At 57.3% G+C, this 11,207-nt stretch overlaps 1 protein-coding gene across 1 annotated transcript; it reads left to right on the top strand.

Moving 5' to 3' along the window:
- The first annotated feature begins 390 nt into the window (after window positions 1-390).
- Window positions 391-9,153, top strand: PCIF1 (PDX1 C-terminal inhibiting factor 1). The gene is made up of 15 exons (XM_015828466.1): window positions 391-514; window positions 636-760; window positions 832-972; window positions 1,860-1,987; window positions 3,897-4,051; window positions 4,146-4,293; window positions 4,406-4,489; window positions 4,967-5,066; window positions 6,470-6,632; window positions 6,760-6,932; window positions 7,067-7,153; window positions 7,295-7,479; window positions 7,649-7,742; window positions 7,849-8,024; window positions 8,925-9,153. Exons 1-15 carry the CDS (start codon window positions 391-393, stop codon window positions 9,151-9,153), a joined length of 2,112 nt encoding a protein of 703 aa, XP_015683952.1.
- The last annotated feature ends 2,054 nt before the right edge of the window (window positions 9,154-11,207 follow it).

The raw sequence follows: 11,207 nt of genomic DNA, 5'->3' as shown, positions 1-11,207 counted from the left end.
AGCAGCGAGCCAGGCTTAAGCAGGGAGATACACGGAAGAGGGGTTGGCACGCCTTCCCTGCGCTAATGGAGTCTTACAATAAGCTTGTGAGAAGCACCACCGTGTGTGTGCGTGTGTGCGGTGTGTTGGTTCAGAGCCCTGAAGCTGCCTGGGCTTCTCGGCAACGCTGAGTCTCTGTTGGGGATCGGCCCCCTCCGTGCCAGCGTGGACGAGGGTGGAATTCAAAGCTGATTCCCCAGAGGCTTCTGCAGCCTGGCAGGTTTGAGCAGGCCGCCCGGCGGAGCCAAGCGGTGCCCTGCCAGCCTTGCTTGCATGATGCCCAGGTTTGGCTGTGGGCAGGAGTCGCAGTGACGCCGTTTCCTTCTCTTTCTCCAGTGCCGATGCTGCAACATGGCCAATGAGAACCACGGCAGCTCCAGGGAGGAGGCTGCCCTCATGAGTCACTCTCCCAGCACCTCCCACCAGGGCCAGCCGAGCTCCCCCAAACCCGCCCGTCTGGTGCAGGATCTGCCAGGTACTCCTTGGCCACGGAGGCGGCTGTGGGAAACTGCCGACACGGGTGGGGGGGGGGGGGCTCCAACACCAGACACCACTCCACCCCGCCATGACCCTGGGTGCTGTTGCCTCCCCCACAGATGAGCTGGTGCAGGCGGGCTGGGAGAAGTGCTGGAGTAAGCGAGAGAACCGCCCGTACTACTTCAACCGCTTCACCAACCAGTCGCTCTGGGAGATGCCGCTGCTGGGGCAGCATGACGTCATCGTGAGTGGCTGGCTTGGCTGCTCCGGGCACGGCCTCCCNGGTGCTAACGGTTCTCTCTTTGGGCTTCCTAGTCGGACCCTCTGGGTCTGAATGCCGCCCCAGGGCCTGCCGAAGGGGGAGCCGGTGAAGCGGCCGCTGCCGAAAGCAACTCATGCAAACGGAGGCTGTCTGAGGAGGGTCAGCCCAGCGGCAATCTTGCGAAAAAGCCCAAGGTAGGGAGCCACACACACACACACACTCTTGGGCCCAGGACAGTGGCTTGGGAGGGCAGAGCCTGGAGGAGTTGAAGGCTGGGGAGAAGAGAAGAGCAGGAAAAGCTGGCCAAGCAACGGTCAGAGATAAGAGCAAGCAGAAGGTCAAGTCCCTGCCTTGACCCACTCCAGTTCTCTTTGAAGGGAGCCCCACTCAGAGCTGCTAGATGCCGCTAATTTTGTTTATTTCTGCTAAAAGCATCCCAGTTAAAATAAGGCCTACTAAACGACAAAAAATGTAAAATATATTACGTATTTCAGAGGATTAAAATACGTACAGGTTTAAACAGATCTTGCCCAGAAACTGGCAACATTAATTGTGTCCTGTCGCGCTGGCATGAGGTGGTGCTGATCAGGACACCACGGATAGGTATACATAATGACATCACAGTGGCAAAGGGCAGAAGCCGCTGGAGCGCCCCCTTTGTTCAGAGTGTCTCTGGGTCTTGTCCCTGTGCGCAGTCTGTTGAACAATTCCCCCCCCCCCAATTCTGCCTCTGTCATTTGCAATAAAAGTGAGCATTCGTAACTGCTAATCTGCCTCCGAGGGCTGGCGTGGGCTGTCGAGACAGGGGAGCAGATAGGGCCCTAGGCTGGAGTCTGCTTGTGCCCTGGAGGACTCTGGGCTCTACCAACATCCCTGGGAACCTCCTCCTCCTCGGTCTCTGGTTTGTCCCTTTTTCCCCCTGGAGGGTTCAGGCGTTCCCAGCAGCCGGTGGACGGGTCTCTCGGCCTCCGCTCTGCAGCTGGCGGGCGTGCCGAGGGAGGGGCCGGTTCTCGCTCTTTTGTGAGCCTGTTGGTAGCTCTGCTGTTTCTCCCCAAGGTAACGTGGCATTGCTCACTTTCAGATGGAGGTACCGGCAAACCCCACAGCTCAGCCAGCCCCAAACATTTCCAGCACTCCCGGGACGCCACTGTTGAAGGTGTGGGGCGTCTCTCCCGAAGAGAGGCAGGCGGCTCTCTTGCGACCAACGGAGTGAGTCAGACTTGGGGATGTGAATCTCGGCCACTTTCTGGGCAGGAGGAGAAGGATAAGCTCGTAATAAGCAACATACACATAGTTCTGGGCACTTTTCCTTAGAAAAATTGACGGTTTTTCGTTCTCTCTCGTCCTGTCCTGCTTCTTGTAAAAGGAAAAGTCTGGTATTTTCTTTCTAACAATTGTCTGGCTTCAAAAGTTTAGCTTTTAAAATTTGCATTGTCTGCAGAGGACCTAAGTCTACCGTCTTTCTCGTGAGCGATCTTTTGAACTTATTTATTTTTTACTTAAGCAATTTATAGAACATCTCCTCTCTAAGCAGGGTTGAGCAGAAGATTTAAACCAAAAGCGGTGAACAATAACATGCACAGCGGGTGTGTCCAACCTTGGCAACTTTAAGACCGAGCTATGCCAACTGGGGAATTCTGAAGTCTGCAGGACTGGCAATTGCCAAGGTTCGACGCCCCGATTTGCAGGATTAATAATGTAATATATGCCTGAGGTTTAAAAACCATTCTAATTAAAAACAACAATTAAATGAATCAACAAAGGGATTATTGTATTTTAAGAGAAGGTGATATGCTACTAAAATACTAAAGGGTTTGTGTTTCTCGGGATGAAGAGGAAAGTCATTTATCTTTACTATATTTTTTCTATCTTTTTCTATTTTACCATTTTTATATTTTTCTATATTTCTTTATTGTATTCTATCCTATCTTTTTCTATTTTCTGTTTTTCTTTTCTACACAGTCTATTTTTTTCTTATAGTTTATATAAGTCTTTATTTTTCCTTTTTTTGTTCGTGTTAGTTTTTTATTGTTGTACTTGTAATTTTTAATAAAATTACGATTAAAAAAAACCCCTAATCAGATCCACCGACAGGGGCTCACCGAGCCTTTGGGCCAAGTGCCCGTGAACTGCCCGTCTTCATTGCCTCAAGAAGGGCCCTCGGGAGCTCCAAGGGGAGGGTTAGGGTCTTCGGCAGGGCAGGCCCTGCAGCGGAGAGCGAGTCTAATCCCTGGCGGTCACGAAAACCTTCTGTCTGCTTATTGTTTCAAACCTCATTCTTTCCTCAAAAATGTTTGAATTTTGCAGTTCTGCACGCTCCCCCTCAGTTCAAACATTCTTGCTTTTGAGATTGTAATTGCAATCCTGGAATCTGGTTTAAGGCTTCAGCCCAGAGAGGCATCCCGGCCTCTGATGGGCAGCATTTCTGGCCTAATGGATGGAACTCAGCGGAAGTGCTTTCTCTGGTAGCCAGCTGGGGTAGTGGTTAAGGCACCTGGGTAGAAGCTGTGAGCTCTGGTCCCGCCAGTGTGGCGGCTTGGGCCTCTCTCACAGCCAAGGGCAGCCGCTTCTGAAAGACGTTGCCAAGAAAACTGCAGGGACTTGTCTGCGGAGTCATCGGGAACCAGGGACGATGACTCAAAAGCACAAAAGAAAGAAAAAGGCCCAAGTTTAATAAAGACTCCTCCAGCATAAAGGAATAGGCGGTGTTCCAGCCCAGCCCGTGGTTGGCCTGGAAGGGCAGACCGAGGGCATCCTTGCTGTAGTTAATGTTAATGTTAATTTAATTTGTATACCGCCCTTCTCCCATAGGACTCAGGGCGGTTCACAGCATATTAAAAACAAATACTATACACAAAATACAAAAATACAGAAATACAAAAATATAAACCCCAATAAAAGCCGAATTAAAAACCAAATATTGCCAGCTTCCATGAACTTCCATGGCCCGTGACCCGTGAAGCTGAGCAACGCAGCTCAGAGTTTATGTGACGTTTACTAGAAGACGGGCCTGGTTTCCCCTGGCACTTTTCTGGGCTTGTGACGTGAGAGCGGGCGGGGCGAGCTGCTGGAAGCCCCAGCTGCGTAATGGTTGCTGCAAGTGGGTTTCCTTCGGCAGAGTCTACTGGGACCTGGATATTCAGACCAATGCCGTGATCAAGCAGCGGGCCCCGTCTGAAGTGCTGCCCCCTCACCCGGATGTGGAGCTGCTCCGGTCCCAGTTGATGCTGAAGCTGCGGCAGCATTACCGGGAGCTCTGCCAGCAGCGGGAGGGTAACGTCTCCCCCTCCCGTTGACTGCCGGGTGGGCCTTGGGGAAGGGGGCCTCGCGGCTGAGCCCGGCTGTCCCTCTCTGGCTCTTCCCTCAGGAATTGATCCTCCCCGGGAGTCCTTCAACCGCTGGATGCTGGAGCGAAAAGTGGTGGACAAGGGCTCAGACCCTTTGCTGCCCAGCAGCTGCGAGCCCATCGTGTCTCCCTCCATGTTCCGAGAAATCATGAATGACATTCCCATCAGGTATGGCGGGAAAGAGGCAACGGGTGCGAGGGACTCCTTATAAAGCTGCCCCCGACGCCCCCCACCCGGAGCCCAACCTTCAGCCCTCCCCCTCTTCTGCCTCCCCCCGCAGATTGTCCCGAATCAAGTTCCGAGAAGAAGCCAAGCGGTTGCTTTTCAAATATGCCGAAGCTGCCAAGCGGCTGATTGAATCCAGGTAGGGGCAAACTCCGCTATTTTAATGGGTGGAACCCTGTTCTTCCCAGAGGGCAATCCAAGAGGGGAGGGAGGTGGGCATAGGGAAGGAGGGGACGCCAGCTGCCAGAGAAATGGCCAGAGGCACCAGGACCAGCCTCTCCAGATGTTGGTTGAATCGGCTTCTTGACCTTCAGAGTGTGGGCCCAGGGTCCGCAGGTGTGATGGAGTGTGGCCTGGATTCCCAGGAGGGAGGGGCTGCTTTCCAAAGGAGCAAGAGACGACTCAGCCCAGATAGTCTGTGTGGGAGAAAGAGGGCGAAGACGGCTCCTCCCTGATAATTCCCAGAGTGCGTGCTTCCCGTCAGTAGTCGTCTGCTTCAGTCTGGCAAGATTCTGTCTGTAGGTACGGAGCAACAAAGAGATCTGCCTGGAAGAATCACCGTGTGTCCTTCTTGGTTTTTGGAGCCTGACAAGCGGGTCTTTCTCTCGGTGTGCAGGAGCGCCTCTCCAGACAGCCGGAAGGTGGTGAAGTGGAACGTAGAAGACACCTTCAGCTGGCTGCGACGGGATCGCTCGGCCTCCAAGGAGGACTACATGGTGGGTTGGCCTCTTTCCCCAGGGAGGCGGTTGAGGTTGAGGCGGGGGCTGGGCCGCTTCGGAGCCCTGCTTTTACGGGCAGGGGGTCCCGGGCTGTATTTGGCGTAGGTCCTCTGGGTGTGTGGACCTAGGGGGGCACGGAGGCAAAGTGGTTAGACCGTTAAAGGTCTACAGCTTAGCAGTTAGAGACCCGAGTGCTATTGTCATGGTTCCGACAGATGAAACTTTAAAAGAACTTAGACGCATTGTTTACCTTAAAGAATCTTTTATTCAAGTAGCACAATATCGGCACTGCATAATCGAAGCCAAAAACTGAATTCCCCTCCCCTGAGCACCTAGTATCAAAGCACAATTCCCTCCTCCAGTTAACAGTCATAAATCACATTCCCCAATTGGCTTGAAGCCAGGCTTTCTTCCCAGCTCTCCAGCCCCCGAATTCCTTATCAGCTCTGGGCTCAGTAACCTTGATTCTCAGGCTAGGTTTAGTGTTGTTATGTCTAGCTGGACTCTCGTTCATATCTCCCCCCCTCCCAGCATCATCTAACTCTAAAAGTGAAAGGGAAAAAGATGGCTCCGTTTCCATCTGTTGTCAATGCAAAACATCTGATGTTAACAGCGTTGACAACCGTAGGCGGAACGAGCGCCTGTCACTTGTCCCAGCGCCTGCCATCCTAGCAGTTCAAAAGCATGCAAATGCGAGCTGTGTGCTGCAGCGTGGTGTAATGCTGGCCACATGATAGCGGAAACATTTCTGGACATTTCTGGCTCTTTGGCTTAGCAAGCAGAGATGGCCCCGCCCCCTAAAGCCGGTCACAACTAGCAGGGTAAAACTTGCGGGAACACCTTTACCTCTAAGCACAGACTTCTTCTTAACCTGCTGATTTATTGTCCAGGTGTGAAATACCTGCCAAGAGAACTTAATCTTTGGGCAAAGGGGGTAGAATAGGCCGTGCCTTATTTCTCCCCCTCCTTCTGGGCCAGTAAGAATCACCATGAGACGCCTGTCGGATATCTCGGAAGCTGCTGTTTCAAAGAATACCTCCGCGACGTCTTCGCACGATGGCTTGTCCCTCTCTCCGAGGGGGTCTTGCATCCTTACCAGTCGTAGAACGGAGCTTTCTCTCTCGGGTCTCCGGCTAATGTTTAGACACACTTGAGCCAGTTTTACTTAAGTCCCGTCTGCCCTGGGCTCAGCTGGGTGACAGGCTAGAAAATAGACTGATCCTGGGGTCCTCTTCAGCGGTTGACACTTGTTGGGTGAGCTTTCTCGCACACACACACACACACACACACACACACACACAGAGAGAGACACACACAGTCCCAGGAGAGGAGCATCCCCAGAGCAGGACCTCTGCCCTGGGAAGTCCCTGAGGGCCTCGGCTTCTTCCTCCTGCGTGTAGGACCGGCTGGAGCACCTGCGCAAGCAGTGTGGCCCCCACGTCTCTGCGGCCGCCAAGGACTCGGTGGAGGGCATCTGCAGCAAGATCTACCACATCTCCCTGGAGTACGTCAAGCGCATCCGCGAGAAGCACCTGGCCATCCTCAAGGAGCACAACATCTCCGGTAGCTGCAAGGGGGGACGGCTGGGGGCCGAGGCGGGGCAGACGGACTCCTCCGTTCCGGTTGGGGTAGGCTCTTTGTCAGGGAGGGGGGCGCAGGATCCTTGGGACTAACTTCCCATCATCCCCAGCCGAGGTGGAGCCTCCCGACGCCCAGGACCGCCTCGTTTACTGCTACCCCCTGCGCCTGGCCGTCCCGTCGCCCGCGCTGCCCAGCATGGAGATGCACGTGGAGAACAGCCAGGTCTGCGTGCGCTACAAGGGCGAGGTGGTGAAAGTCAGCCGCAGCTACTTCAGCAAGCTGGTGCGTGGCGTTTGGGAGCAGGGAGGGAGGGAGGACGGGGGGGCGGCTTTGAGGCACGGCCCGAGAGGGTGGAGGGGGGGAAGCCTTGTCCCCCCCCCTTGGGTGCCCTTGCAGAGCGCCTCTCTCCTTCGCAGTGGCTGCTTTATCGCTACAGCTGCATCGACGACGCCAGCTTCGAGCACTTCCTGCCCAGGGTGTGGTGCGTCCTCCGCAGGTACCAGGTACGGCCGTCCGGCTGGGCTGGGCTGGGCTGGGCTGAGTTGGGGGGTGGGTGAGGGGGCCGAGGAGTTCGCCCAGGAGGGCCAGGCTCTGCAGCCGGCCCTGCTTTTCCCAGAGGGCTTCTGTCCGTCCTCCCTCCCCAGATGATGTTCGGCATTGGGCTCCACGAGGGCACCGGCCTGCAGGGGGCGCTCCCGGTGCACGTCTTTGAGGCCCTCCACAAGCACTTCGGGGTGAGCTTTGAGTGCTTCGCCTCCCCCTTGAACTGCTACTTCAAGCAATACTGCTCGGCCTTCCTCGACACGGACGGCTACTTCGGCTCCAGAGGGTGAGTGCCCGCCTGCCGCCCCGCTGGCCTGCCCAGGGGGGCTCGGCCGGCAGGAGGAAGACTGTGGGGGGGAGGGGGAGGGGGGCAGGGCCTGCTGGGCCAGGCCAGGGAAGGGCCGGGCTGGGCTCGGCTACCACCTCCTCCTCCTTCTCCTCCTCCTTCCCCTCAGCCCTTGCCTGGACTTCTTCCCCATCAGCGGCTCCTTCCAGGCCAACCCCCCCTTCTGCGAGGAGCTGATGGACGTCATGGTGACCCACTTCGAGGTAAGGCCTTGGCCCCGCCCCCTCTGCGGCCCCTCCCCCGGGGAGGCCGGGTGGGGGGGGAGACGCAGCTCAGCCCACCCGCCTCTCTCCCGTGTGTGTGCCGTAGAAACTGCTGGAGGGGTCCAGCGAGCCCCTCTCCTTCATCGTCTTCATCCCGGAGTGGCGGGACCCCCCCCCAACCTCCCTGACCCGCATGGAGCAGAGTCGCTTCAAGCGGCAGCAGCTCGTCCTGCCGGCCTTCGACCACAAGTACCGCAGCGGCTCCCAGCACCTCTGCAAGAAGTAAGCGGGGGGGGGATCCGGAGGGGGGAAGGAGTGAGGGGGGGCCTTTTGGCCTGCAGAACTCAAGGCAGTCGCCCTCCTTCCACCCCTCCCCCACTTCCTACTCTTCCTCCCCGTCCCCCAGGCTGAGAAAGCTGCCCAAGGCAGGATTAGAACTCATCCCCTCCTAGTGATTGGCCCAGAGTCACCCCAGCCAGCTTTGGTGCCTCAGGCGGGGACTATAACTCCCTGTCTCCCAGTTTCCACCTGCTCCCTCACCACTAGACCCAACTGCTCCCCCCTCCGTTCTCTTCCTTCCCTCCAAGCCTTCCCAGGGGTGGGGAGCCTCTCCCTGAGAGGAGCTGCCTTGAGGGGCTCCCCCCCCCCCAATTCCACACAGCCGTGGGAACGGCCGCCTCGGCCTCTCCTGGGCTCCTTCCCCCGAGACTGGGCTGTGCATCAGGGAGGGGGACACAGCCTCTGAGCAGGGTCTTCCCCTGCTCTCTCCCCCCACAATTCCCACTGGAGCCCTTTCACAAGGGTTCCTGGACAGCCCCCCCCAAAGAAGGTGGGGTGGGGTGCCGTGGCTGTGTAACTCCCTGCAAAAAACCGGCCAGGAGTCTGGAAGACTCTCAGAGGCAGGTACCAGGAGCAGCCCTGCGCCCGCCTGGAGTGGACTCAGTGGCCCATCTGCCCATCAGGCACTGCCTTCTAAGTCGGGGGCTGGAATTGAAAGATCCTGAGGCCGGGCCAGGCGCAGGGCGGCTCCTGCAGGGACCATCCAGGGCAAAGCAGGAGGGCAGGAGGTTACCTGCCCCCCCCGCCCCATGGAAAGCCAGCTCTGCCTCGTGAGCTGAAGGGCGGGGGGGGCGGGGGACACGGAGGGGCCTTTGAGCGCTGACTTTCTTTCTGCCTTTGCAGGGAGGAGATGTACTACAAAGCCGTACACAACACAGCGGTGCTGTTCCTGCAGAACAACGCGGGCTTCTCCAAGTGGGAGCCCACCCAGGAGCGCCTGCACGAGCTGCTCACCGCCTACAAGCACTCGGGGCGTGCCCAGGCTCCCCCCGCCGCCCCTTCGGCCTCCGACAAGGACCCGGAGCCGGTCCGGGAGCAGCAGAGCGCCAGCCGAGAGTCGACCCCCAACTGACGGGCAGACAGCTGAGAGGCCGAGAGGGACAGTCGGGCCGCTCCGAAGCAGCCGGAGGGGAGCGGCCGGGACCCAGGGCTGGCACTGACCGGCTGGCCTCCCTGTGGCCTTTGTGGCCCCCGGACGAGCTGCAGGCCTCCTCGGGCTGTGCCCGGCAGAGCGGGGCCGACTGCCTCCCCGAGGCAGTCTCCCCAGCCGGGGAGGAAGGGATGGCCGGGGAGCCTGCGGAAGTGGGGCTGGGCGGCCCCCTCCCACCTCAGAGCGTGGGGAGAGCAGTCGTGTAAATACGTCTCCCTCTGGTGGCTGCCCTCGCGGCCTCGTCCCCGTTCCTACCGAGCGTGCCCGTTGCGTATTCCCACTGGCGCTGTTTATTGTCCGTCGCAGAGCAGAGGACTCGCCTGTGTGTGTGTGCGTGTGTGTGTGTGTGTGAGCGTGAGCAGAAGGTCTCAGCGGCCCTTTGGTAGTTGTCTTGTTTCCACCGGAGGCTCCTGGCTTTCTAGGAGAGTTTTCGTTTTCGTTTCGTTTTTTAAAAGGGGTTAATTTAACTATGCTAACCATTTTATGACTTTTATTGAAAGAGCAAAGGGGGGGGAGAAAAAGTCTATTTTGGATTTTGTTTCTAGTTCTTAGGAACATTAAAAACCAGCATTATCACCTGCCCAGGCCTGCCGGCTGTTCTGTAAAGGGTCGGCTCGGGGACGGCCGTGACGAGGCTGGCGGGGTCCCTTCCGGCCGGATGTGCTGATGAGGTTGTTGGCCAGCTTGGATCACGTCCCTCTGGCCAGTTGACCTCGGGGTTCCTCCCCTCTGCCCTTGAGAAACCCCGTTTCCTTGTGGGGTCACCCCTCCCTATTTCCACGTATCCGCAGCCACGGTGCCTCTCCTGCCTCCAGCCATGGTTCCGTGGCTGGGGGAGCACAGGGGCACCTGGGGGGCAGGCACGAGGGTTCCTGGGGGGCTGAGTGGGCCTCTCCCTCGGTGGACTCCCCCTCCTGCGTGGCTGCCCGTCTTGCCCAGGGCTCCAGGGGAAGGAGCCCAGCCAGCGCCCAGCCAGTCATGACGCAAGGGCAGGGAGTCCTCGCCTTCACAACCAACAACTGAGCCCATAATTTCTGGTGCCAAGCGAGACGGCTGAGTGTTGCCCCATTTTACGTCTTCTCTTGCCATAGTTGTTAAGTGAATCACTGCAGCTCTTAAGTTAGTAACACGGCCGTTAAGTGGATCTAAGTTAGTAACGCTGCCATTAAGTGAATCTGGCTTCCCGATTGATTTGGCTTGTCAGAAGGTCGTACAAGGGAAATCGCACGTCTACGGGAGGCTGCCACTGTCGTAAATACGAACCAGTTGCCAAATATCTGAATTTTGATCACGTGACCCTGGGACATGCCACAACGGTCCTAAGTCACTTTTTTTCCAGTGCTGTTACAACTCCCAGCAGTCACTAAATGAGCGGTCATAAGCCGGGGGCCACCGGCCGCCACCTCTCCTGCAGTTTGCAGGCTTCTCTGCAGGGCTGGCCTGGAGGGTCCCTGCGGGGACAGGAGGCTGGCCTGGATGGACCTGTGAGGTGCCTCAGGCTCGGGCGTTTGGTGAGTGGAAGACCCTCACCCCACCCGAAAGCTGGGAAGGGTCTTCCACATGTTGACGAGTTGGCAAAGGTCCGCCAGGGGGAACTCCAAGGGGTGGGGGGGTCCCCTTTAGGTGGACTGCTGTGTAGTTGCATCCCCAGCCCTAGAGGTGTGCATAACACACCCTGTGCGCATCCTGCCTGGTGCTGGGTCCCGCTCCCCTGCCTTTCCCACGCCAGTTGAGCAAATCTGCCGGAGGAAGCCGACAAAGGCCCGGGTGGTGCTGCGCAGCCTCCAGGCGGCCTGTTGGCTCTGAAGCAGCGATTTCTGCAATAATAAAAAGTACTTAAAATGCAAGCAGCGTCTGACTGCAAAGGCGGAGGGGAAGCTGTGGCCTATCAAACTAATCCTGGCTGAAAATATTCTCCTAATTTAAGTGTGCGAAGGCCCTGAAGGCGCGGTGGAGGTTTCGTTTTGTTATTCGGG

The sequence above is a fragment of the Protobothrops mucrosquamatus genome, unplaced genomic scaffold (assembly GCF_001527695.2).
Source record: "Protobothrops mucrosquamatus isolate PMUCROS unplaced genomic scaffold, P.Mucros_1.0 scaffold4537, whole genome shotgun sequence".
Lineage (NCBI taxonomy): Eukaryota > Metazoa > Chordata > Lepidosauria > Squamata > Viperidae > Protobothrops > Protobothrops mucrosquamatus.
Note: the sequence above shows the minus strand (reverse complement) of the source record. Positions and strands in the feature narration are given on the sequence as shown.

Bases quoted from the DNA above. Each gene is read 5' to 3' on its own strand.
- PCIF1 (XM_015828466.1), top strand. From the start codon at position 391: ATGGCCAATGAGAACCACGGCAGCTCCAGGGAGGAGGCTGCCCTCATG. The intron at 4,294-4,405 runs GTATGGCGGGAA...CTCCCCCCGCAG, and splicing joins ATGAATGACATTCCCATCAG to ATTGTCCCGAATCAAGTTCC. The intron at 6,933-7,066 runs GTGCGTGGCGTT...TCTCCTTCGCAG, and splicing joins GCAGCTACTTCAGCAAGCTG to TGGCTGCTTTATCGCTACAG.